Source organism: Netta rufina, assembly GCF_964035555.1.
Source record: "Netta rufina genome assembly, chromosome: 2".
NCBI classification, from domain to species: Eukaryota; Metazoa; Chordata; class Aves; order Anseriformes; family Anatidae; genus Netta; species Netta rufina.
The window spans coordinates 146,042,714-146,070,660 of record NC_140124.1 but is presented as its reverse complement, the minus strand read 5'-3'; the positions used below and the strand labels follow the sequence as shown (position 1 = coordinate 146,070,660).

Below are 27,947 nucleotides of genomic sequence, written 5' to 3'. Positions count from 1 at the left end.
CTACCTAATTGGTTGATCAGAGGAAACAAATCAGAGAGTAATAAAACGGAGTTAATCTCTGCTCTTTCCCTCCTTGGCTATTATCAGGTGTGAAGCCTTGTAGGTTTTTTGCAGCAGAAGCAGAGAAAAAGCACAAAGGGGTGCACTTAAAAAGGAATATAGTCAGGGTGTCACAGGCAGAGGCCAGTACGAAAAAATCATTTAAATCAAATACTTGTTTGAGGCTGCTGAAGAACCGTAGAGTAGTAAACAATACACTGTAGGAAAATAAATAGGAAAAAAATCAATGTTTGTATTTCTGATCTGATATTTCTGTATCTGATAAATGACTGCAATAGGCAGCATTAATGAATGCGTTATTTCTGTGTGAATAGTCTGGGCATTTTGCTATCCATGGCCAGCATGCTAAATATGAAGGCATGAGGGCACCTGGCACAAGGGGTGTGTGGGTGTAAACACCATGTCCTCCCACATCAGGAACAACTATTAAGTTTAAAGAAAAGCAGTGGTGCATCTGAATGTGATCTCCCACTTCAAAGGAGTGTGCTCTTCATCACAATATGGGTTCAGATGCTTCAATTTGTTCAGCTGTAATTACAGCAGTGGTTTGTCCCAGAGGGGCTGTGGGGCCTGGTGGGCCGGAGGGGATCCACTGGTGCATCTCTGTGGCCTGCGGGGCCCTGAATGAACTCTCTGCCCTGTGCTGGGAGCAAGTGGCAGACAGCCCAAACTCTCTGAGATTTCCTTTGCACCAGAAAGAGCAAAACATCTTAGCCTGCACATCAGTTTGTCACATGCTGTAAAACTGCCTCCTACGTAGGTGACAGCAAGCACAGCGATGAGCCAGGAAGGGGAGCAGCAATTGAGATGAGGGAGGAAGATAACAGTAAAGGGATTGTTTTTATTATTGGGTTATCTGTTCTGTTTGCAGAACAATGAAAGATGCGTTTTCTGACCAGCAAAAGCTGCAGTTTTAAGGCCTTGTTCCGGTAAGCACCAACAGTTGGGTGTTTGCATGGCCTGTGGGCACAATAGTGCCCAGGGGACCAGCACAGGTGCAAGGGGAATGGGGATAGTGGGGAGGCACAGCTCAGGCCCTGTGTCCTTGGGCCTGCCTTCCTGGCCTTTCTCTGGGGGAAAAGGAGACCCTGGTGCTACATTTTAGGAGATTTAGGAATTGTTTTCTAGTCAGAAGAGTAGAGGTGAGCCCAAGATGATGGTAACCCAACCCATTTCCCCCTCAGCCATGTCATTCGGGAGGAGCTCATCTCCCAAGAAAACCCAGGTCACAAACTTCTGGGTAAATATAGCTGCTCATTTTTGAGCCTAAAGGGTAGTCACACAGTTCTGCTGTGTATTTTTAAAAATGAATATTTGCGATCACAAGAAGGAAATAGTAAGCCACCACAGGGGCTTGGGGGGATGCGTAGCAGGGAGAGGAGCCATGGGTGGCCATGTGGGTTAGTCTTGCTGGAAGGTGAAACCTTATTTAATTACATGAGTTTTCTTGTTGTTATTTTTTTTTTCTCCTGAAAACCTCTTGAGCTTTCCATCTTTTGAGCACAGCAGGCGCCTGTGCGATTACTGCGGCACGATGCAAAAAGAGGGGGGAGAAAGCGTTGACTGGGGGATCCTGGCAAACATTATTTAAAGCGTTAGAGGAGTGTAGCAGATTGACTCCCCGACCGTCACTGCTGATAATGCCGTTCGTGGAGCTTGTCAGCATTCCGGCTTCGCGTTTTTATAACCATTTAATTACTGCCTGTATTGAATATAGCTAGCATTCACCATTGCAGCTAACGCTCTGGAAGTGCACTGTAGGCTGTAAGAAAGTGGAGAATATCAAGCATGCAGCCAGACTGTAATGAGTTTGCTCATCCTGTTAGGCAACATCTCAGTAACAGCCCCAATAACCGTTCTGTTCTTCTTTTTTTTTTTTTTTTTTTTTTTAGGATACTGTGTCCTTCATTTGATAATGCTTTCCTTTTCCATTAAATCCACAATCCTTTTCACAACACTTAACTTTACCTTATATTGTTAAATATATTTTGTTTTCTACTTTCTCCTAGTTCTTTGCACGTGACAGAGGCACGGTGGTGGGCCATGCCATGGTCCAGCACGGGCACCTTGTCACCGTTTTATCAGAGGCGTCCCTCTGCATGGCCTGCTGCCGCAACTTGATCTCACCATGGTGGGTGCCGAAGGGCTGGGAAGTGATCTGCAAATACCAACGTGTAGTGAATGCTCCGAATGCTCTAAAGAGATTTTGTCAGGGAGGCAGTATTTCTGTGTAATGGTAGATTGTTAGAATTTCTGGCATGAGCGTGTTGGCGTCACTCACCATAGCTCAACACATGGCTCATAGGATGCTTCTGGCTTTGCTGTTGTGCTTTGTCCTGGGGACAGGGCATAGCTGTACAAGTGGTAAAATTCAGCCCCAGTGCTGAATTCAGCCCCAAGGTACTTCTAGGGTGGGACAGGTGCAGGGGCCCTTGTGCAGGAACTGAAGGGGGAGTGGGTGAGGAAAGCATGTCCCAACAGCAGTGGTTATCTCCATGACTTCTCATTTCCCTCCTTCCTCTACTTTGTAGCAGAGTTTAGAGGCTGCTGCTGTGGAAGGCAAGAGTAAAAGGGAAGGTGAGATGTATTGGTCAAAGAGGGGGTAACTGGCACTCACTGGGATAGATCGGATCATTAGCAAGCATAGATGCTTGCTGATAAGTTTGTGGCAGAGGAACAAATCCAGATTTGGTCCCAGTGGCTGAGGAAATAGGACATTGTGATCAATTGAACTTGCTACTTAAACAGTATCCGAGGACATGGCAAGTGCTGAGGGGAGGTATGTGTATGTATATATATTTGCACAGGTCTCTATACGATTACCTCGTCGTGTGTGTATGTATTTGGTCTGTTGCTAATAAATTTCCTCTTTAACACTTAAGTTGAATAAGTTTTTCTGGTCATTGGTCGATAATGCTTGCAAGGCACAAACCTGTAAGCCACAAAATGTGCATTAGATCTGGAGGATGTAAGTTAAAACTGAGGTACAGAGATTACGCTCTGAACACGGAGGAATCCCATATCCCATGAGTCTTCCAGTCCTTCCTCTGAAGGACACTCTGATTTGTCCCTTTGGTTGGCTGAAGCAAGGCAGTGCAATATAAATTGTGTGTAAAAGAGTCTAGAGGAAGCTGAAGTGACCTAGAAGCACTGCATTTACTGGCACAAACTTCTTTCAGGTTAATAGGATTGTTTACTCTCTAATCTATTGTTCATTTAATAAAACAGTTTCAGAGTAACACTTGGTCAAACAAAGAGTATGTACAGCAGTACAGTATTCTCAGCCCCTAACTTCTGCTAACTAGTGGACCATTATTTACTCACCAAAGGAATAAGTTTCTGGCACTTCCTATGGTTGAAGAGGTATAAATATCACAGGCATACCTCTACCATCAGCAAGCTTAAAATCTTCTTCCACCTCCCTGTCTTCTTTTCTTATATGCAGTAACCATCCAGGCAAATCGGTCTTCGAACTACTAAAAAGTTTTACTTTAGACTTTCAGTCTGCCACCAATTTTACTTCAGTCTCTTACAGCCTCTGCAAGGGGAGCAACTGCAGAAGTGGTCTTTCAAATGCTGCAGATAAGCATGGTATAAATATTGAATTGTTTATCAGTTTCTGACATTTGCTGAAATCTAGAGTTTCAAAGCTGTCCTTTAAAAACTGGAGCACAAACCTACTATGGCAATAAGCCCAAAGGTCAGCTTACTTACGTGAGTGATCTCTTGAGAGATACGTTGATAATATTCTGATGGCCTTTGGTGTGCAAGATGAGAAAAGAGTCACCCCTGACTCTGGGGACACAAACAGGCTGGTAGGGACACAGACAGGCTGGTGTTTATGATCTGCACTGAGCTCAGGTCCTGTATGACTGATAGGAAAACCTTTTCCCACTGATTACGTTTGGGATATCTCTTGGTAAACTGGGGTTCAACAGCTGTTCAGGCAGTAACTTGTCAGTGTTAATTTCTCTCTCTCTTCCCATTCTTTCCCTGCTGCCTTTTCAGCTCTTCAGCTTTAACAATTTAACTTGATCTAATTCCCATTGAAGATGAACTCACAGACTGGCAGAAATTGAAGTTGTCCTGGGACTGGAAGCTGTTTGAGGCAGAAATTATGTTCTTGAACAGTTTTTATATATATACACATACCTTTATATATATATATATTTACACACATATATATATTGCTGTGCCCATCTGTGCTGCAGTAAAAAAAAATAATAAAAATTAAAGAACTGATAGCATCTGATTGTGCTGTGTGCAAGAAGCAAGAGAGACCTGCCCTTGAACTAAATAAAGCAAAGAAGCCTCAAGCAGATATTTTTCCTTGTTATGTGTTCCCAAGCCTTTGTAACAGCATAGAAGAACTGGGTGGGAAAGCTATTCTTTCAGCTCCTGTTTTAAAAGGTGCTCCTGCACTGGTGCATAAAGAAAACCAGTTCTGCTAATGGTGAGCATGCACCTACACCATCCTTTGCTTTTATTCTGTCTTTGCCAAACCTGTTTACGTTTGCAATGGAATTATTCTCAAGACTTACACGACTTATATGAAGCTTTTTTTTTTTTTTTCCTTTTGTGGGAATTGGCTCGTTGCTCTCATTTGCTTGAGCTGCCCTTGCTCCAGGCAAACCAGTGTAAGTATCACCAGAATTCAAGCAAAGACTCCAGTGCAATAGACCTCTTATCCCTGAGATGGTGCTGAAAGTTTGTGTCTTGATGGAGTCTCTGCATGGGAAACGCTATTGATACCAACACAGAGAAATTTCTTGCCACTGCTAATTACAAGTGCATCCTAGCAACTGTATCACCCTCCTCGTATTTCCTTTTCTTCCCCCTGTTTTTCCTGTGTTTTTTGCAAACAGCACCTGGTACAGCTGTCTGTGTTACAGGGGAATACAATGCAACTGTAACAACAGTGGGAGATCCGAGCATGATTTTTTAAGGGAGGCTTTCCTGCCTGCTTATTTCCTTGTCATGTCCCTATTGTCTCTTATCTTGTACTTGAGTTTTACACTCCTTGGGAGGGGACCATCTCTTTGTTCTGTGTTTTCACAGCATCTGAGGCTGTCATGCCCTGGTTCTTCACTAATCCTGGTAAGTGCTCCAGCAGTACAAATGGCAAATACATTTGAGATACAAACAAATTAACATTCTTCTCACCGATTAAACAAACATTTTTCTCTGTGACAATTCAAAATGGAGTCGCATTTCATTATAGTCCTTTGCAGCTCAGCTGGGAATTGCCAGTTTCTTTTCCAACCTCTGTTACCAGCCTCCTATACCAAAGTTGACCCAAAAAGGACTTGGCAGGCAGTTTGCAGACTCCAAAAAACAATAGGTTGCCCTATTTTAACCTGGCTTTGACCTAACCTGGAACAGTCCGAACTAGTATTTGGGGTAGGGAGGAAATGTATTTTGATGTACTGGGTCAGCTGGGCTTGCTGGTCAGCAGCTGCTGTGAGCAACCCATGTCTGCCTTGTCCAGTGGAGAGGTGGGGGCACCACACAGGTCGCAGCATCACCACGGTACCAGGCAAGTCGAGGTAATTCTCTGCAACAGGGCCTGAATGAAGCAGGGAATTACTTCGCCCTTAAATTGAAGATGAATGTGTGTTGGTTTTCTTTTTTTTTTTTTTTTTCTGGGCCAGAAAACATCGCCTGTTTTCTGGAAGGATAAAGTGTCCAGTGAAACAGGATTATGTTTACATTATTATTGCAGGGCCATCTGTGAAATAGGCTTTCTGTACTACAGTAAAGAGCCGTGACCCCTCACTGAGTTATCTTTTAAGCTGCATGCTAAAACCACGGGGGCTTATGGCTCAAAGCTAATGGGGATTTAACTTCTCACTGAAAGGAATTTGAAGCCTAACCCTATTTAGATGCTCTTTGCTCTCATTGATTAAATGCCCAGTCCACTGCAAGAAACCTAATGGAATCATAACTGTATGAATTTTCCATCTAACAAAATGGATGCCAGGGGACACTCCATGCAATATTTATTTGAAAACGAGTTTGATCTTAAAGGGACATTTTAAATCAACATGTCAATTCAAAGAGCTATTTTGTTTGTGGAGAAGAAAATGAATTTCAGTAAGAACATATTTTTCAGAGCACCCCCAAAACCATTTCATAGAAAAAAATGCAGCTTCTGTATTGTGATCTTTAGGATTTTTATTAGGATTTTCACTGTTTTCCTTGCTTGCTGTGTTCCCTAATTTGTTTCTGAGAGCCATTTTGCTGAGCAGTTTTAAGTGATACTGTGTAAAAATAATAAACCTGCCAAAACACAAAAGTCTAGCTTTTCACCCCTAAACTCAGTTGTGCACTGGAGTTTCAAGAAGATCGTGTGCCACCAGGGATCATTGACATTTTTTTGAGATACAGTGGCTACAGCTCCTCAGCGATGAGAATTGGAGAGCTATAAGACTTTGAGCTGTGTTGAACAGCACGGGACACCATGGTCCTGTGGCAGCACCGTTGGGTTTTAGTCGTGGTCTCTTTGGTTGCTGCACTTCTGAGAATTTCCTGTCTTCAAAACGCTGAGTGTTTTCTGAATACCTTTCAGCCGGTGCTAATGACTGTGGGTTTATTCTGTAATTATAGCGTGTTGTTAAGGCTTTCCTGGTGGTCTATTCCAGGGAAAACCATAATCACTGGGAGGAAAGAAGTCTATTCAAATGGTAGCCCAAGCAATCAAGTATGAGCGCATAGTCTAATTTTTTATCGTCCTGCTCTTTTCTGGATCTTTTCAGTGCCCTTGCTGGATGTACAGTCCTGCCTCCTTCTCTCCTTGAAGTACAAGTATGCGGTGTACGATCTCATCTTCCTTTGGGTGCCTCAACCAGCAGTCTGTCTGCTGCAGGTTTCTTGCTATGGGCTTTGTCTAAGTCTGTAGACCAGCAAGGATGTAGGTGTGGAGCCAAACCAAGCTCCAGGTCTGCCACTCACCTGCTAGGACACCCTGCAAATATCTTCAGGTGAAGAAGAGGCAGTTTGAGACTGTACTTAGACTTCAGAACCAGGCAAAGAAGAGGTTGAGCGATCATCATGCTACACTGAAACAGAAAAAAACTGAAAATGTAGCTCCTAACTTATCCTCACCTCTGATCAAAAAAAGTCATCCCAGTTCCCCATGATTAATTTAGGCACCTCCTTGGATTTATGTTTCATTTTTCCCTTAGTTATATAGAAGTCTCAAAAAAATTGTACAGATTTTATTGTTTCTCATTAAAGGAGCCATTGTGCTTGTCCTTGTTGAACTGCTATGACGCAGCAGCCTGGATGTGGTTGCGTTTGATGCAGAGGAGCGATTCCTGTGGGCTGACGTTGTAGCACTGACTGGCTGCTTCCCCAAACTTAACAAAATTTGTTATTCCCAGTTTAAAGGAGAAAGGGAGAAGGAGGTAGGCAGCCACTTGAGCACTCGGTGCAGTCCAAGTCACTAAACTTCAGTAGTGTTCACATTAGAGTTGTCTATGTGTATTTATATTCATATATACATACAGATATACATATTTATAACTCTGGCACTTGTGTATTCTGGGTATGGCCATTGGTCTGTCCAGTTGGAATGCTTGCAAACTAAAAGATTCCCAAAAATAAGAACTTGTCTGGTGATCTGATGCCTTTTGATGGATATCCCAGCTAGTGAAGGTAGGACGAGTTTTAGGTGAATGATTCTCCTGAATTTGTTCATTTTGGAAGTTTTTGGTGTTGTCTGTTGACAAATTAAAAAAATAAATTTGGAAAATTTGAAAGAGCTTACAGCTCTGTTCTACAAAATAAATCCCAGGGACCTTGGAAGCTTTTTAAGGTCTTCCCATAGTGAGAAGATTATAGGTATTGTGGATCCAGTTTTCACTAGGACTGTGATCGCTTTGGGATGTTTAAAAATGAAAAGTCACAAAGGGGTGGAAATTAAATTGACTGCGAAGAACTCTGTCACTGACTTACTGCATGACTTTGAGGAAGGCATTTTAACTTGCCTCTGTCAGCCTAGCCATCTGTAAAGCAGGTATAATCATACACAGCATAATAATTTCCCTCAGTGAGTGCCATTTTCAGTCTATCTTGTGCTACTTAATGATTTGTGTGACTGCTGAAATAACAGCATGCTCTAAAACTGTAATATCCTTATGTATTTTTCACATAATCACTAGTGGTTGAAATATTTGTTCTGACACTTGAGATTACTCATGTAAATAGAAAAATTACAGCATACTGGCAATGCCAGACACCTTGAATTCCATCTGAGTGTGTGGGTGATTGGAGAAGGATCTATAAATACTAACAGGGAGGGTAAGCAGCAAGCATGAGTGGCACATGAAAAATTCTGAGTCGACTGATTCCTGAGGTTTAGATAAAAGATTTTAAAATGCTGGTCTCACTTATATCAATATTAGAGCTGAGACAGTCCTTAAAAATCCGAGTGCTGCAACAGTAGACTGGAGAAATGGATGTGCCTTTCCCTGCTTTACATGAAGCCACATTTTTGTGGAGTACTTTGACAATCCCTGGAGGTCTTTAAAAGACATTTAGATGTAGAGCTCAGTGATATGGTTTAGTGGAGGGCTGGTTAGTGTTAGGTCAGAGGTTGGACTCGGTGATCTTGGAGGTCTCTTCCAACCTAGATGATTCTGTGATTCTGAGTAGAGTGACAAGGAGTATGACAACCTAGTCCTAGTATCATGTGACTAAACCCTCAAATTTTCTTTTGAAATCATGAAGCATTCTGCCTTGGAGACAATCAGAAGCTCCAGTTTCATTTTCAGGGAGTGACTCACAGGTCCTGCGATGATTTTTCTCGAAATGTTACTGCTAATTTCCACGTTCAGCTCCCTAATTGCTTGTTTCAGATGTTTTCCTCCTCCATTATGAAAGATTTGCATAGCTCTAATTGTAGAGTTCATAATGTCACATAACAGTGTGGCAAATGAGCTATGTCGCATTTTACATAAAAATGTGGTAAGTTATTTAGCTGCTGCTTGAGGGTTTTGACAGTGGTCTTTTTTATTTTTTTCATTTACCATATATCATATGTAACTGCTTCCTGATCTCCACTGAGTAAGGTTTCTTCAAGATAGCACCACTATCTCCTACCATCATAGAATAAAATAATGATTTGGGTTGAAAGGGACCTTAAATGTCACCTAGTTCCAGATGTCTCCTTCTAGATCAAGTTGTAGACATCTTGTTTTTAATCAAACATTGTACTACTGGGGTTTACAGAATATTTACCAGCTAAAATTTGTTTTTTGGATCATGAAGGGGTAGATATCTCTGCATTTATTTGGGGGAAGTAGCATAACATTTTGGAAGACAGAAGAATAGCCTATGGACCCTATGATCACTACAATCACCTATCACTAGAATTCATGCATTTACCACTAGTGACATTTCCTAAAACAGAACCAAACAGATCCAATTTATTGAAACAGGAACTTTGAAACGTAGGAGAAACATCATCTGTTGAAGGATTGGGAGAAAAACCTTAACAAATTCATTGTGGTAGGTACGAGTAGTGGGAATTATAGTGGAAAGTATTGAGCAACATCAGCTGTAGTCTGTCTGTAGTTCATTATTAATTTGTCAGTTTGAAGTTTTCTGTAGCAGATTACTGACAACCTGTGGCTGCTTTATATCACATCATCAATTCAAGTGCTATCAGAGTCTTGTATTTAGAGCTGCGGATCAAGGCAACGATCCCATCTTTGGTTTCATTGTGATTCACTATGACAAAACGCAACGTTTGCTCAGTTTCCATTCAGCTGTTTTGAACAGGAACATGAAAATCTCACCATGGCCTTGAAACTTGGCATTCCTTGAGTGCACATGCTTTTGGCCTGGAAGATGAACTTTGTTAATTGAACTTGGTAATTGAACTCACAAACAGTTCAGTGGCTGAATCAGCCCACATCCTAGGTTGTAGGAAAGGAAACAGAGGAAAAATAACTCTTGGAAGACTCAACTCTGACACAGAAGCATGGGAAGGTCCATGAAGGCACTCTCCAGCTCCACAAGTGCTGGGAAATCACAGAGGAAAATGAAGGTCCCTGGTGCAGGTGGGAAGGAGAACGCATCCCAAGGGGCTGCCCAGACAAGATCTGCTGCTGAGTTTGCTCTTGCAGCTTCTCTGCTTCTGTGACAGCTTTGGTGGCAAGATACAGCTTTTTGGGATCTTCTATGGATACTTCAGGGTGGCTGGCTGGTCCCTGTGCCCCACTCAGGTTGTGAAAACCTTGAGGTTTCACAAATCTTCAAAAATTCCTGACAGCATCTTGGTTCTCCCCCTCCCATGTGTGCCAGCAGAACCTTGTCCACACCGTTTGATTCTTTCTTCCTCTGTGGTGATTCAGAAAGGAAATACACCTTCTGTTTATCACTTAATGCTACTACTTTTCAGAAGAAATAAGGATGTCACTGGGTTTTCTATTTTTAACAGCACAAGCCTAACCTTAGCACACTTGTATAATAAGCAGTTTGGTGGGGGCCTGGACACACTGACACCTCAGTCCTCTGTTTGGACTGAAGGTCTCCTACCACGTTGACAAAGTTATTTTAACCACACACAATTGCTGACTGCAAGGTGCTTGAAACAAGAACTACCTTCATTTTTTGGGTGCTAGAATGTGATGATACTTACCACCACTGCTTAACATTGCTCTACCTATTCTGTATGAGTATACAATAATTTAAAGGAGCACAGTGAAAGACTAGAGGTTGTAAAATGCAATTGCTGATCATTTTAAGAAGGACATTGAGGTGCTTGAGCGGGTGCAGAGAAGGGCGACAAAGCTGGTGAGGGGCCTGGAGAACAAGTCCTACGAGGAGCGGCTGAGGGAGCTGGGCTTGTTCAGCCTGGAGAAAAGGAGGCTCAGGGGCGACCTTATCGCTCTCTACAGGTACCTTAAAGGAGGCTGTAGCGAGGTGGGGGTTGGTCTGTTCTCCCACGTGTCTGGTGACAGGACGAGGGGGAATGGGCTTAAGTTGTGCCAGGGGAGTTTTAGGTTAGATGTTAGGAAGAACTTCTTTACTGAAAGGGTTGTGAGGCATTGGAACAGGCTGCCCAGGGAAGTGGTGGAGTCACTATCCCTGGAAGTCTTCAAAAGACGTTTAGATGTAGAGCTTAGGGATATGGTTTAGTGGGGACTGCTAGTGTTAGGTCAGAGGTTGGACTCGATGATCTTGAGGTCTCTTCCAACCTAGAAATTCTGTGATTCTGTGATTCTGTGATTTTCAACCACCCCTTTTGTAGCCCACTGAAATCTTGAACCTGAAGCCTGGTTGCTTACCACCAGCCTTTTGGCACACATTTCTGATGCTTTCCCTTCTGGTGAACCTTATCTAAAGGTGTGTTTGTCTCCTGAATCCTGATCCAAGCCTGTCTCTGTAAGGAATGAAGCAACATATGCTGAATTCAGCTGAATTCATGTAAAACCAGGAGAAAGTGGTATGTTGAACTTTGTCTCACTTCAGGGTGAGAAGTGGCCAAAATGTGAAGGGGATTTCTCTTCTCTCAAGGTGTTGTTTTAACTAATTTGTGTCACCTCCCGGAGGTGTAGATTGAATGCTCTTGGCAGACCAAGAGGTTTGCTACTTCCCATCCCTTCCAGCGTGGAGAAGGGCGGTGATGTTACTGGATATTGCTTGTCTGAACGTAGTAACAGATGTTTCTGTAGGAAATTGAGTGGAAGCACTCACAAACAGTATTGTTGACTGGTTTTGAGTTTATGCCCACATTAAAGCTGTTGAAAGGGTCATATATCTTCATAAGCTCTTTTCTTCGAGCATTTGGGTCTTAGTTTTTGATTCCAGCACCAGAAGCTGGACAGATTCTCATCTCGTTTTTATACATGTGCCTCTGCTGTAGTGAGTGCACTTTGTGTGCATGGAAATTAGTTCTTTAGCATGAAAGGCAGCAGGTAAATTTGGTTATCATCATGATACTGAATTGATTTTAATACAGTGGCTTTTTCTGCAGCTCTATGAATCTCAGTTCAGTTGACAGCAGTGTAAAGTACTCTGCATTTATGTTGCCATAGCTTATAATTTTTTGGCACGTCTTTTCCTTTCAATTACAACTAGCTGGGAAACTATTTGGGGATGTTGTGTTGTGCCTTACCAAGCCTGCCACACCATGTTTTAACGTTTCGTCAGGCAAAATGGCATCGTGATGCTGAAGGACTGATTGACTTGCTCAGGCAGTCTGCTCTTCTGAAGCCCAAATACCCGCAGTGTTTTCTTGTAGGTTTTGCTTCTGCCCACTTTATTTTTTTTTTCTTTTTACAGTATCAGTTCAGCAGCTGTTGGTTGGCTCTTATTTGTTCACTCAGACCTGCAGTGGTGCTGTCCAGAAGATCAGAGGTGTTTGTCTTCGTTTGTCTCCTCCTTTCCATGCTGGAGCTGTGTCCCTGCAGGATGGGCCTCCTGTACTTCTGCATTAGCAAATCCTTTCAAACTAACCAGGAATAATTTCTGCAAGGGAAGTTTTTCCACGCCATGCTGCCCACAAGACATTGGCAGATGTTCTGGCGTACTCGCTTCAGCACAGGAGTCAAACAGCCCCTCCCTGCTGAATAAGCCGATAAAAGCAATTGATCTAATCACGTTCAATTCCATGGGTTCGAGTGACTCCAGGGGCTGATCCCTTAATGCAGTCTTAATATGGCTTAAGTATGGTGGAGGACTTGCCTAGCTGCTCTTCTCCGCACTGGCTTTCACCCAGGCCCAGAAATCAGACCAGATGAATATGGATTTATGGGAACTTCAAACACCCTATGTGTTTGGGGTGTAGGTATCTGTGACGTGAGCACAGCCTTTGAAAATAGCTTTACGAGGCTTCTGGGTGATGTGTTCTACTTACTCTACTTAATTTAGAGAAAACGAATGCGTAAAGGGAAGATAGTGCTTTTCCCTGCAAAAGAGAGGTCCTGGATTATCTTCCTTTGAGCAGATTCAGGCATGTTGTTCCTTTTACTTTCGTATTGTAAACCTACTCTTCCTGTCCTCATTGCTATAGTAATGAAAGAGCTTTGCTCTGGAGCACTGGCTCCTCTTCAGCAGTCTTTTTTTTTCCCTCCTAGGAAACAGTTTGAATGTGTCAGGGGAGTCCCAGTTCCTCAGAACGGTTTGGCCAAGAACCTGACCACGTCCGTCTGTAGCATTTGTCTCATTAAAAGCTTGCTTCTTTCTCTTAAATAAAAAAAAAAAAGTCATCTGTGAAGTGTAACAAAGGATTAATTGTGGCGACTTGGGACTTGGTGGACCTGCATATAAATGAAGTGGGTTTTTGGAAGCTGCATTGCCTGTCTCGCAGATCAAAAAAAATCAATGTGAATTATTTCAATGCGTATCAGTGGATTAATTCATTTCATTGCCACTTCCGCTGGGCTTCTCCTCGTGGGGAGGGCTGCTCTGGAGATGGGAATTTTAATTGCTTGACCGCACTTTCTAATTTGTGGTGTACCAAAAGGGCACAGATCATTAATTAGTACTGAATATAAGGATCTCTGAGGTTGAAGGATAGCATCAAATGGATGAATTTAGACAAGTCTTTACAGGATTCACAGCATATCAGTAAATTGAGTTACAATAATGAAAGCATTAGATTTTTTTTCCAGTCCCTGCAAGTTGCTTTCTGTGCTTGGAGAGTGTGTTCTGATGGTCTTAAGAGATCCTTATACAAGTACGTATTAGATAATTGTGGCTATATTATACATATATACCTATCCTCTAGATATATGTGAACATGCCTAAAGTGTAGTTACACATCATTCAGAATTATTGTTCAATCACATGCCTTATTTCATTTTATCTAACATTTGGGGCTTTTAATCTATTAGGTAGCTTCATTGGCAGTTTTAAAAATCAGTATTCTCTGTAGCTGCTTTCTCTTTCAGTCAGGACCTGGATTTATGCTACTGTATCCGAAGGGAAATGTAGTGCTTGAGTGTAATGGTCTGAAAACTGAATCTTATCAACATCATTACTTTAATGTCCAATAGTCTGTATTATATTTTTTTAATTTTAAAATTTGATGGTGGAAGGGACTGCTGCGTTCAAGATTCCCAGACAGTTCAGAGTGGAGCAGGAATATGCTGGTATCAACATTTGTGCTGTATCGACATTTTTTCTGCTAAGTGGGTTAAGAACCTGTTAACGGACAGATTGCAGAATGGAGACATGGGGTCACCATGCATTTTTATTTATAGGAGGCATAAAACACAGTGTTCTGCAGTATTTGCATCCAGAGTCTGAGGTAAATAGGAAACACTTGCTGATAAAACGTGTATCATCTGAACAGCATGTGCCTTATTTGCGATAAATTCATGAAATGGACTTCCGTTGTGGACATATAATTATGGGCATTTGCGGGGCCAAATGGAAAGGAATGGCTCTGAAATGCAAATAATACCCCCAAAAAAGATAATTGGGTCAAGTTCCACCACCTGTTCCATTCCATGTTCCATTTGGACATTTACATGTAGCCATTCAGGGGGCTTTTAAAAGATGAAACACATTTGAATATGCGAGAGCCTTAGGGTCTGTTTTGTAAAACTGGGGAATTCAGCAACAAATCTGAAGAGCTATGCCTTGGTGGGAGTTAGGAAGTAATTAGTAGAAATATACTGAAATCTACTTTTTTAGACAGAAAACATACGTTCACTTCATTTTAATTCTCCTCTAGAGTTTTGTAGCTAGATGGTCTTCAACATTTTACCAATAAATTTATATATATATATATTTATATATACCAAAATATTTTACCAGTATTTTAGTGGCTCTTTAGTCATATAAGTTTAGGGCCCAGTGTCCGTCTCATGTTGAAAGTCGGTAGAAACCAAATGTCAGGGAGTTCAGAGTCTGGACATGGCTGGAGTCTTTGTAAGATACTTTTCCTCCAGGTAATTTACTTGGCTTTTGCTGTGTTTGGGACTCAGTTTGTGGAAAGAGGATTATGTTTCTCCTCTCTCCTCCTGCTCATGCTTCCCCTTTCGCAGGAGTTTCTGAAATAGCTCAGCTGCCTGCCACGAACTCACTGGCACATCGCATGGAAACTTGGCTTCTTGGCACAGGAAAGGGACAACTCTTTTCTGTCCCCGCATCTTGGGAATTAAATTCACATTTTGTGTTCCTGCTTATAGCTTAGGTTTAGAGCCAAATAGTTCTTTTCGATTTCCTTCCTTCCCCTGCCCCTCTCTCCTGTCTTTAATTAAAAGATGCTCAGGTCTACTGCATATAGCTGCAGATGAAAGAAAATGACAGTAGCACATGTGAAATAGCTACACTGTTGGGACCTGGACCTTTTTATAGCATCACATCTGCTAGCATTACACAGGAACAGGCTGCCCAGGGAGGCTGTGGAGTCTCCTCTGGAGATATTCAAGGCCCATCTCGATGCCTACCTGGGCAGCCTGCTCTAGAGAACCTGCCTTGGCAGGGGGGTTGGACCCGATGATATCTCGAGGTCCCTTCCAACCCCTACAATTCTGGTTCTGTGATTCTGTGATGACGCTGTAACGCAGTTCAAAAGCACATTAGATATCTTTTTTCAACAGGTTAATTGATAATCCTTAATCTTAAAGGAAACCAGATTTTATTGGCAGAACATTTTTAGAGCTTGAGCTGTCCTTCCATCTAAGTTAATGACAAGATGATACTACTTCAGAGGAAACAAGCATAGTTTCACCACATCCGTATGTGTTCAGTCTCTCTGATTTCCAAAGGCTATGGGTACATGTGAAAGTGAGATGTCAACTGCAAGAACCAAACTGGCACAACACTGACAAAAACTGCCCATTTTCAACACCTTTGAAAATCAGATGATTTATGGAGTACCCAAGGATAAGTGCTGGTCTTGAAAGTTGGGTGGCACAGGTTTTTCAATAGTAAAATCCAATTAGGTACCTAGAAAAGGATAAAAAATCAGTCTCAACCCCTTTTGCCTTAGTAAGTTTCTGGAAGCCCCATGGAATCTGATGACAGTGTTTCTATGAGCATTAAAGAAAGGACATTCAAACCAGGATAGTATGGGACAAAGAAATCAAACCAGGTAGGACAGCATTTCTGATAAATCACAAACGATCCTTGTCAGAGAGGAATATCTGATAAAACGGCTAAACACAGAGTTCTGTATCGTTGAAGGTAACAGACTTTAAAGGAAGGAGGGAGTGCACCGTGACAAGATGTACCCTGAGGTGATTTAGAGGAAGGATGCTCCCAGGACTCGCACTCTAGTTTTGCCCAGGCATCTCTCTTGGTAAAGCTGTTATGAAGTGCCGTAAAAACACTGCTGTTGAAAACACCCACCTTATCTGTGGTTTTGACAGAAACACCAGTCTTCTTCTCCACTCTGAATATTTCCGCTGCTTTCACTTTGAACTCCAAACAGTTCAGTCTGCTTTCCCTAATTCAACCTCCCTCATCACGATGCCCTTGTGTCATTCACCCATCTTCTTGTTATTAAATCATTCACTCTTCAAACGAGCTGACATGATGATTTACACTATCCCCTTGAAATCCTCTCTCGAGGCATTTTTATCAGGTCCACAAATAAGTTCCTGGTGCTCCTGCCCTTTGAGCCCATCCCGTTGCTCTTTGAGCTGTGAGGATAATGAAATGACAGCAGTCGGTTTGGCAGCCACATCTGTGTAAGTTGGCTGCATGCATTTAAAAAAGGCACTTGGATGTGAGCTCTGGTCTTGGTTGAGCTCTGCCAGGCTCTGAACGAGAGAGCTGGTGTGGGCTCAGGTGTGTGGGTCACCACTGAGAAAGGGGACATGAGTGGACTGAGAAAGGGGACATGTGTGGACTGAGAAGGGCTTTGGAGTGAGCAGATAGCAAAAGTGGTCGGGAACTCCCCAAAGAATTCAAAAATAGGAAAAACTGTACAGTATTAGCTTGCATAACAAGGGGAATATTGAATATAAAAGAGGTATTAATTATTATATACAACACAAGTAAGCTTGTTAGGGAATACTACATTCACTTTTCCTACCCATACTGAAAAAAAAAGTTTAAAATAAGCTGAGAACAGATCTAATCTGATCCCTCTAGTACCACAAAAGGCTTGAACTCAATTTTATTTCCTCAAGAGAAGGCTAATAGGTGAATTGGTTCGTGTTTACTCCGCAAATGTATGTACAAGTAGATCAGCTGAAGCTGATTCCCAGCGAGCAGAAGCAGCTGCTGAGATCAGTGGCAGGATGCTGACAAGCGTGAACCAGGAGTGAGATGCACTGGGAGTATCACTGGAGCAGTTTAGATAAGGGAATAATAGGTTCACTGTCACTTCATTGAGTATCTTTCTAAAAAAAACTTCCCTGTAGCTCATCCAGCCCACAGCTTCTGTACATGAGAATTGCTCCGTGGGGGTTATAGCCTTCTGAGCAGAGGTCGGATGGCTCTCCTGGCCTTAAACTCCACGTATCCTTATGTTCTTATTTCTGCTATTCTGATTTTTTTTTCCCCATTTTGCTCATTGTACCGTACTGAGTTGGGCTGCAGTCAAATCTTGACCTTCTGTATTTGCACAGCTTCCGATGCTGTGATGCTACACGTAGAAATAACAAACAGTGCCGAGGGTTGGTGCCAGATCAAAGAGCTCACAGCGGATGGAACTACTGAATGTCCACTTACTTGTTGCTTTTCTTTTTCCTTTTTCCTTATTTTTTTATAGTGAAATACATGAGGGAAGCAACGCCCTATGTGAAGAAAGGCTCCCCTGTTTCGGAGATCGGGTGGGAGACGCCTCCCCCAGAGTCTCCCCGGTTGGGTTGTGCATCTGCTGACCCCCTGTCGCAGCTTTCGCTCTCCATCCACCGGGACAGGAAAACGATACCACTCAAGATGTGCTACGTGACACGCAACATGATGGTGTCAGACCCCGAAAACAGGTGAGCTTGGGGCTGGGACTTTGTGTTGAATAGTTGTTGGCCTCTTCATTTGTGGGGTCAGTGAGCAGGAGCTGGTGATGGGCTATAGTCACACACGGGGTGCCAGCAAGGGGCAAGTGAGCACTGCTTTGGGAAGGGCATGTCCTTGTGCCTGAGCCACGTGGCACTGGATTGAGTGCCCAGCTCTGGATAAATAGAGATACGTCAGCTTTTGGGTTGTGCTAGACTACCTGAAAGGAAGGTGTGGGGAGCTGGGGGTCGGCCTCTTCTCACAGGTAACCAGTGATAGAACTAGAGGGAATGGCTTCATATTGAGCCAGGGGAGGTTCAGGCTGGAAATGAGGAGACATTTCTGCTCAGAAAGAGCAGTCAGGCACTGGGATGGGTTGCCCAGGGAGGTGGTGGAGTCCCCGTCCCTGGGGGTGTTCAAGGAGAGGTTGGACGTGGTGCTTGGGGACATGGTTTAGTGGGTGACATTGGTGGTAGGGGGGTGGTTGGACCAGATGATCTTGGAGGGCTTTCCCAGCCTTAGTGGTTCTGTGATTCTATGAACTCTTCAGAGTGGAAATTCAACATTTCTGTTAGAAGTAAAAGCTCAGGATTCTGTTTGTTCCCTGACTGAATGTCTTCTTTTGGAGGAAAGGGAACTGTACACACTGATTGTCTACATATTCCAGACTGGCCTCATGTAATCCCACTAAACTGCATTTTCTTTTATTTTTTTAATAAATATTATTTTAAGAATGGCCTGTTTTGTCCATTCAGTTCTGGATATTAAAGTCAAGAATAGGAGAAAAGTTCCACTTTCAGGACATTAATGGGGAATTTCTGTGACTTGTTCTTTTTTTTTTTTTATTTTTCATAATGTTAAAAATAGGATGAGCTTACCAGCCCTTATTTATAACATATGTGGAACAGCTGCACCACACCAGCACACTGCACTGTCTGATCCCTGCTCTAACAGCTGCTAATAGAAAAGGGACCAGTCAAGTCAGAAACACACTGATTCTTCCATCCAAATAATGGCCTTTTTGTTTTTCTCCAGTGCGCTGGCTTATCAGGAAGCTGTGTGGAATGCCTTTGATTCTCAGCCCTTACCTTTAGGCCTGAGCACAAATTACATTTTCTTTTGCAGACAAGAATAATGAGAAGAGGGGTGAGCAGGAGGGGGTTTGGAGGGATGGGTTCCCCTGTATTATCTTATACTGCAATCCAGAAACTTTACCAGTATCTGTGTAATTTCCTTCCTTTCTTTTTTATATTTTCAAACCTTCTTAGGGTTTTTGGTTCTCTCTGTGCTACCCCCAGCTTTATTATTTAGTACTGGTTTACTTTGCTTCTACTCTTCATCTCACCAAGTGGTTACTGACCGCCACAGAAGTGCAATTTGGAAACAGCGATTACCACTAGCAGTCTTTCTCAGTTTTGTACCAAGATGCTTGTTGATCGCTGCAGCTTTTTTCACATATAGTTTAAGATGTCAGGGTTTGACAGCTGTATCACTAGCCTGAGAGTTTGTGGTTCTCCATTTCATGGAGTGTATCTGATAAATAACAGGGAAATTATATTATTTGAATCAGCACAATGTTACAGTGCTTTTATACATGTTGACATAATTCTTTTAGCATCTTTCTCCTCTTTTTTTGACCGTATCATAGTTCTCAGCTTTTATCACTCTTGGGACCCTCAATGTCATTTAAGTGACAGGAGGACTGATTCAGAGGGGCAGACGCTGATGGTAATTCTGTGATGGGGCTAGCTCTTTCAAAGCGTGCTACAAACGTGTACATTCTTAGGTGTAACTAGGAAGTAACGCGTGGGAGTCATATTGCTTATTATCATGGTTTTCATTTTGTGTTGCTGTCATTTCCTGTGGAAAGAGTGACTTCTGATTTTTACTGTAGTCCAACACAGGGTACAGTCTAAGCTGGTTTTTCCATCCAAGCAAACAGCACTTCACCATCACCCTAGCTGCGGTGAAACGGTAGGAGTATCCCATTGATTCATGTCTTTACTGATAGCAGGGTTTTGAACAATTCTGAATACTGGAACTGGTATTTCCCGGTGGAAAAGCTTGTGTAAAGCAGTGAACCTTTCCCACTGAAATATATCCCAGGATAGTAATCCGATTCCCCCCAAAATAATTGGATCTTTGTTCGCAGCAAAGACCAAACCGTGTCCTTACATGCTTATGACACTTCTGTTTTATAACCCAGTGAGCTGACACACACAGATCTTATAACAACAGATGGTGTCACTTTGCTGAATGGTTTTAGGAGACCACCACTGGCAGGCTGCCAAAGCATATGCTGGCCATGAAAAGGCTTCCCTGGGCTCTATCTGAACTCATTTACAGTGGTGGCTGAGACCAAACATGGACGTAGAAAGCATGTCAAAGCACGAGTTTTCTAGTGCAGATGTTTCTCCAGAACAGGTTAAAGCTGAAATCAAGGCACAGCAGCATTTTGGGACCAGGCTCAGCTGGTTTAACTTTCAGCATAAGAAGACACCGGTTTTAAAAGACTTGGAAGGAAATACCTGTTTGACACTGAATCATCTCCAGCTCTTAGAAAGCTGGGGAGAAATGTGGGTTGAACAGGCATGGAGAAAGTTAAATGTCTGGTTTTCCCACTAGATCTGGTAGTCTTGTGTAGGATTTCTTCACCCTTAAGACTGAACCCAGTTAAGAGCATCCTAAGTCTGTGTTGACCCCCAAACAGTTTGGTGAGCTTGTTATTTCAGAGCAGGAGTGAAATTTGGTGCTTTTAGAGCCAGCAGTTCTCTGATGTCTCCTTCACCTAACCTGCCTGTGAGAGCTCAGGCTCAGTGAGATAAGGGATTGTTTTCCCTGTTACCTGATTAAAAATGCTGTAAGATACCAAGGAGAAAGCACTGTGTAGTACAAACCAATGCCAAGCCCAAGTGTGTAGGAAAATATTTTTAACAGCACAAACACGGCAACAGGAGAAGAGATGCAGAACATTTTAGTTGCATCTGTGCCATTCTCATCTAGCCACAGGAACTGTGGTTATATTTTAGGCTGGAATAAACTCGGTTAAAATAATTACTTCTTATATCTGTTGTTTGCCCATGTTTCCACCGATAAGTGTCCTTGGTGGCAGCACTAATGGCTGATGTCAGGACGCACAGGGGAGTGTCCCCCCGGTGAAGGGACATACAGCAATGGTCACAGCTACTAGCGCCAATAAGCTGTAAATGTTACTGCAGGACACAAAGCTTTTCAGCAGTTTTTGGTGATGATGGTAAGGAATAGGAGGAAACAACACGAATTAAGTTTCTGAGGTGAAATCTGTTCGATTTGTGCTTGGGACCTGGTGCAAAAGTACTGCCATGAAAGAGCCATGACATTCAATGGGAATCCGAAGCAGTGTGATCCCAAAAGAGAACTTCAGCAGGGATCCAGTCTTAGGATTGAATTTTTCATCGTCTTACCCACCAGCAAGATTTAGCCCTTTGATGGGAGAAGGTCGGTCTGGTTTTGAAGGTAGGAGGAGTGAGCACAGGACAGTCCTGCAGCAGTACGACACGGGCTGCCAGGCTCACCCTGCGGTGTGTGGCAGCACTTGGGCAAGCACAGATGCAGTTCAGAGACTTCAGCCAGCAGAATGACACCGAGGACACTCAGAGAAACCGATGAGGAAGTATTCTTATCTGGTGCCCATTCAAGGTTGGCCTGAGAATTATAATCAGAAGATAAAATCCAGCAGGTACATTTAAAGGTGGTAGATTGGGCTGGAATCCATTCATCCTGGGCACTGAGCTTCTTCTGGGAATGACCAGAGCTTCCCAGGCTGACTGGGAGGTGTGAGACAGACTGAGACCTGGTTACTGTAAATGCAGCTGTAGACTTAATTTGCTTCATTGCTTTGATTATTATTATTTTATTTTATTTTTTTGCATTGTGAAGTACTGATTCACTGAAGGGTTTGCAAGATTTCTTGCAAAAATGGCGCTCCCCAAATTGGTTCCTTTTGCACAAGTTCTTTTTAAAACCCTTTTCTTACTTTATTTAATAACTTGTCAGTATTGCACAGCATCGGAGTCGGTGAGACTTGATCTTTTGAATTGTACTGGGTGTGACATTTATGGAGGAGTTAAGTAAACATGAGCAGAAGTATCCCTGAGTGATTCTGAAATTTCAAAATCTTAAATATAAAACAAATTCTGGTGAATTTGGACATATTTACTGTTGTTGCAGTAAGGAATGAAAACAAAAGGTGATTTTTTTAAAAATAAAAACTTAGTTTCAACCAGATTTAATATGACATAGTAAAAACCAGTCCTTGCACCAAAAGCTTGAATCACAAATGCTGCTTACAAACATAAGCAGGAGAATGCAAAAATGAAATAAAGATACAAGCATCTTGAAGTAGAAGTCAGGGAGCTGTGGCACTAGCATAGGACAGAACTGTCTAAAAATGGATTTCTTGAATGTTTTTCCAATGCATTTTTAGCTGTGAGGCTGAATGGTTATTTATACTCGTGGTGTCTGGAATACAAGCAGAAATTCCGTGCCTGTTCAGTAAAACTGCAGAAGATGAGTGTGAATAGTTTGGGACCTGCCACACTTCCAGGACTCAATTTCACTGCTGATCTAAAGTACAGCTATAGTACTTCAGCAGGGTTACAGGAAGGAACTAAAAGACCTTGAACTTTTTAATTCCAGCAGCTCTTCAAGACTGTGCCTGTACGATTTGCAGGCAGCCAGGTAGGGCGGGGAGGCAGCACAGAAGAGTCAGGACATGGGGTGGCTCGTGTCTCCACCCTGCCTGCCTCCTGCCTGAGAAACACGACCATGCTTTGGTGTTGTCAGGCACATGCAGCCACCAGCGTGCAAAATAAGGCTGGCTTCTCTTTGAAGAGCAGTGTGATGGAGGTGTGCAGCTTTGCAGCCTGTGTTTGCTTCCTGCTAACAAAGGAGTCGATGCCCCAAGTCAGAGTGACCAGGAAGAGTGAGCATGGTACAGGGAGTGAGTTCACAGAATCACAGAATTTTCTAGGTTGGAAGAGACCTCAAGGTCATCGAGTCCAACCTCCAACCTAACGCTAACAGCCCTCCACTAAACCATATCCCTAAGCTCTACATCTAAACATCTTTTGAAGACTTCCAGGGATGGTGACTCCACCACTTCCCTGGGCAGCCTGTTCCAATGTCTAACAACCCTTTCAGTGAAGAAGTTCTTCCTAACATCTAACCTAAAACTCCCCTGGCTCAACTTAAGCCCATTCCCCCTCGTCCTGTCACCAGGCACGTGGGAGAACAGGCCAACCCCCACCTCGCTACAGCCTCCCTTGAGGTACCTAAAAAGAGCGATAAGGTCGCCCCTGAGCCTCCTCTTCTCCAGGCTGAACAAGCCCAGCTCCCTCAGCCGCTCCTCGTAGGACTTGTTCTCCAGGCCCCTCACCAGCTTCGTCGCCCTTCTCTGCACCCGCTCAAGCACCTCGATGTCCTTCTTGTAGCGAGGGGCCCAAAACTGAACACAGTACTTGAGGTGCGGCCTCACCAGAGCTGAGTACAGGGGGACGATCACCTCCCTAGCCCTGCTGGTCACGCTGTTCCTGATACAAGCCAGGATGCCGTTGGCCTTCTTGGCCACCTGAGCACACTGCTGGCTCATATTCAGCCGACTATCCACCATCACTCCCAGGTCCTTCTCTGCCTGGCAGCTCTCCAACCATTCCTCTCCCAGCCTGTAGCTCTGAGTTACTGCTCTTCTGGAGCACAGTTCCCATTTATCTTACTTTATTTTCTGTCTCCCCCTCTCAAAGAGGTAGTTTGGTAGCACTGGACTCAACGAGGGACGGCTAACGCTACACGGGACTGCTGGTTACTGGCAGAAGGGTGAGGTGCTCTGTCCTGGACCCAGGACTAAGGAGGTGTTGAACCATTTCTGCCTCTTCTCGCGGATAGCTAGCAATAGGACTAGTTGGAAATGAATGACAGGTTGGAAATGGGGAGACATTTCTGCTCAGAAAGAGCAGTCAGGCTCTGGGATGGGTTGCCCAGGGAGGTGGTGGAGTCACCGTCCCTGGGGGTGTTCAAGGAAAGGTTGGGCCTGGTGCTTAGGGACATGGTTCAGTGGTGACATTGGTGGTAGGGGGGTGGTTGGGCCAGATGGTCTTGGAGGTTTTTCCCATCCCTAATGATCCTATAATTCTCATGACCATGCCGACACCACTGCAGCTTGTGGGAGCTGCTTCAGCCCTAGGCAGACACCAGAGGTTCTGCAGGGCTTCCTGTGGAGGTGGAAATCTTCCCTTCCTAATGGATAGTACATATTTAACAGGATTGGCCTCTAGTTTAGGAAACTTGGCTCCTTTTCCTCTTGCTGTTACCATGTGTTCCAGGTGGGCAAAGGAAAGTGAAAGGACCTTAATATGTGTGGGGGAGAGAGAAAGGTACAGATACCGTAATGGGCACATAACCAGTATAAAAAATCCACCCCCACCCTGCAAGTAATTTGGGTGTAGCTCCTTATGCTCTTACTGAGCTGCTCTCTGACTTCAGACAAAAACTCTGTGAAATTGAGAGAGCATACTCAATTCACAGTGTTGTTGAGAGCTACAGCTTGAGATCGTTGGATGAAAGGCATGTAGCACTTAATTATCATTATTGGTACAGACATGTTTTGCTATTTGAATATCAATAAGTCCTTTGAAGAAGTCATTGAGCCTGCAAGAGTCCAAGTCGTGATTTATATCAAGAATTTTTGTAACTGTTTTATTTTTTCCTTGGTGGGCCGTGTTTATCATCTGTTTAGATTAATGTTAAGCTAGGGAAGAAATCAACAATCCAACATTAAAGTAAAGCAACTTGAAAGGATCTAATTCAAATCCAGAGAAGAACAAAAAATGACTATAATCAGGGTGAAATTCTGGTCGACTCTGCCCTCAAGCTTAAGCCACGCTGCTGTAGTAGGCAATCACAGCGTGCACGGTGCGTTACAGAAGGATAATCTGCCACTGCGAGGCCCTTTACAGTGTCGCCCACAAAGGGTAGGGAATTTCAGATCAAGGTGAACCTGGTTTTTTAACCTTACCTCCAAACTATTTTACTCTTACAGATCCAAATCCTCGTTTTGTGTAAAGCTGGATGTTTCTTGTTATGTTATGGTTTCCTTATAATACTGCCAATCTGTCCCTCAAATTGCTGTTTACTGGAAGGGACAAGTAAGTAGGAGGTACGTGGGATTTACCCAGTGTTCCCTCTTCTCAAATGGGGGGAAGTTAGGTGATTTAGTTAAAATGCATTTACAACATCCCATTTTATACTGTGAGGACAGGTGAGAGAAGAGTTTGGGGTGTGGGCAGAGGGGTGATAAGAGTGCAGTGGTGGGACAGATGAGTAGCTGGGTAGTGAGTGAGGGAAGGACTTCTCCTTAATACATTAAAGTGTCCTCTCTGAGAGCTGCACATCTGTGGGACCCTCCTTGGTACCGAGGTAATGCATTCAGGGTTAGGGATCTCAGATGAGAGACCCAAGAGCGTAGTTCTTCTTTTCTTACAGAATTTTGTGGCACGTCATTAACTGCTAGATTTAATAATTATTTCAGGCTGGGCTGTCTGATGGTCCTGCAATCATCTGCATTGTTCTTTGGGCAGTTCTGCAATTGCTGGTGTATTTTGAAAGCTGTGGTCATCTGTCTTGCTTAGGGACAATTTTCTAACGGAGCTGGAGCTCTGAAGTCTTTAGGCAGAAGGGGTAATTTTTTTAATTTTTATTTTTCATTATTACAAACGGTTATTTTCCATCATTTGTGAAAATCTACACCAGTCACTTCTGTAGGAGTGCTCCTTCTATAGAAGTCTATATAGTTTCAGTCGCTTTTGAGTTCAATCACCAGCTAAATTTTTTGACAAAAAATAATGAAAGACAAAGACCATTTTCAGGAGGGCAACCACAAGGGTATTCATTTACACAACCAAATTGACAGTTCAACTTGAACTTCAGATGTTCATTTACTTTTAGTTACTGTAGTTTGGGGTTGTTTTCCTGCAAATTGTGTTTAATTTTTGTTCTGTTAAAATAGTTAAAATAGCCTTCTGATGTCCTAGGGACTGAATTACTGGGGGTACGTGCCAGGATTTAGGCACACAATGAGTTTCCCTGTGGTATGTTTGAGAAATCAGTGAAGAACTCAGTACAGTATGTTGTGAGAGACTTTCAGTGTTTGCAGGTCCTGGTGAATCTTTAGGTCTGGGATTAGTCATCTCTTGTTTTCATGAAAAAACAAGTCGTGTTTTTTCCCCTGAGATAATGACATGGGGCTTTATTCTATTCCCATCCTTCTCTGTTGGACAGACAAGATCCTGGTGTCATTCTCATCTCCAGCACAAATGGAATGGGTGAGAGACTCTTGCACATGTTACTGAAAAAAATATCTATAAGTTCATGATAAACTTAGTGTGTCTGTCTTTGTGCGAGGGACCGAATGTGACCTGAAGACAGGAATAAAATGTGTCATGGTGAGTGGGTGGCAGGAAAGGATGTGTGTGGTATGGAGGTGGCAGTAACTGAAGCTGGTAGAAGATTTTCAGACAGATTTTGATTAATAAACTTTTAACCCAAATATTCCTTTTCCATGAAAATGCTTAGATGAGAAGATAGTGGAGAAAAAAAAAAAAAAAAAAGAAAAAAAAAGCAATTCTGGTGAGTTTTATGTTATTTTTTTTTCAGCCACTGTTTCAGTGAGAGTAATTTTGAAGAAGTCAAAAGAGTTTTTCCAATGAGCTTCCACTGCAGAGGATTGAGCTGAGGAACAGAAATAAGAGGAAAGTCACTGAAATGAATCAGGGGAGCGGGAACAATGAGAGCAAACTGCCTTGAGAAATACGTAGTGGGATGGGAGGAGAACAAATTTAGAAAAGGTGATAGAGAAAGTAGCTAACTAGCAAGGTGAAGCAATGAACAAGAAAGTGAAAACTGCAGTAGACTTAGTGAACGCTGTTGGAAAAAAGAGAAAAATCAAATCACAAATGAAATATGTCACAAACTAAAGGAAAAGGAAGAGCTTTGTGAGTGCTGCAGGGCAGGACAGCAGAAGGCAAGCAGTTAATCGTGTTCTGTGTGTGTCTGTATGTAAGGTGTGTAAGTGCTGACATCCAAGCTGCAGCTAAATAATGTTGGAGAGCAATTTTAACGCCCCGAGATCTGCTAAACAAAGGAAGTTGATATACGAGGGTTTCGATTTCCTGCGATGCTCCTTGTCCCCGCAAGGACATCTTTGTGGTACTGCTTGTAGCCAGGTAGAAACATCGAGCCCCCTTTTCCTGCCTGGCTGTTACCCTGTGCTCTGCGCTGGGCCTTCCCAGCCCCCTTATCAGTGGGTTGGCAAAGTGCATTTCAGTCTTACAGCCCAGTCTTGCCTGACCCGCTGTTAGCCAACGAGCAGGATTTTCAGCTTGTGTATTCACAACTGCTCTCTCCCTCACCTTCTGCAGTCATTTGTATCTCAGCAAATTGCAAATTACAGCCGCACTGGGAGCCTCTGATGATGGGCTGCTAGCTTAGGTGCTCCAGCTCAGCGTCAGTAGGTGCTGAGGCTGGGATTTAGTGCTTAAGTTGTACACGCAGACATAGCTATTTTAATGCCCTATTGTCAACTCCTGCTTTAACACACGTTTCTGCTTGTTGAAAATCCTTTTTTCCCTGTAGCAGGAATCAGAGAGAGTTACACTGAAGTTGTTACTTCTTCTCATCACTGATCTCTGAGTCTGTTAAATGGGAAGATGAGTTCAGTAACTCTGTGCTGCCACAGGGAGAGTGCCAGGAGGTGACACCGCCTGCCATCATGGAAGGGACCAGCAGCATCACAGGGATGCTGCCTCCCAGATGTTGCTCTCTCCCCAGCTCTCGGGAGAGAATTTGGGGTTTTGTCATCATGGCTGTTGAACAGACTGGCTACTGTTTTGTTTCGCTTGGCAACTAATCAGTGATTCCCGAGGTTTCTTTCATATAAGCTGAGAAGT

The 27,947-nt window shown here is 43.2% G+C and overlaps 1 protein-coding gene across 1 annotated transcript in view; it reads left to right on the top strand.

The window, feature by feature from the left end:
- Positions 1 to 27,947, top strand: part of SNTB1 (syntrophin beta 1) — a 115,670-nt gene that overhangs the window by 40,423 nt on the left and 47,300 nt on the right. The window contains exon 2 of the mRNA XM_084307005.1: positions 17,741 to 17,957. Within this exon, the coding sequence (XP_084163131.1) occupies positions 17,741 to 17,957 (217 nt within the window). The remainder of the gene's footprint in view (positions 1 to 17,740; positions 17,958 to 27,947) is intronic.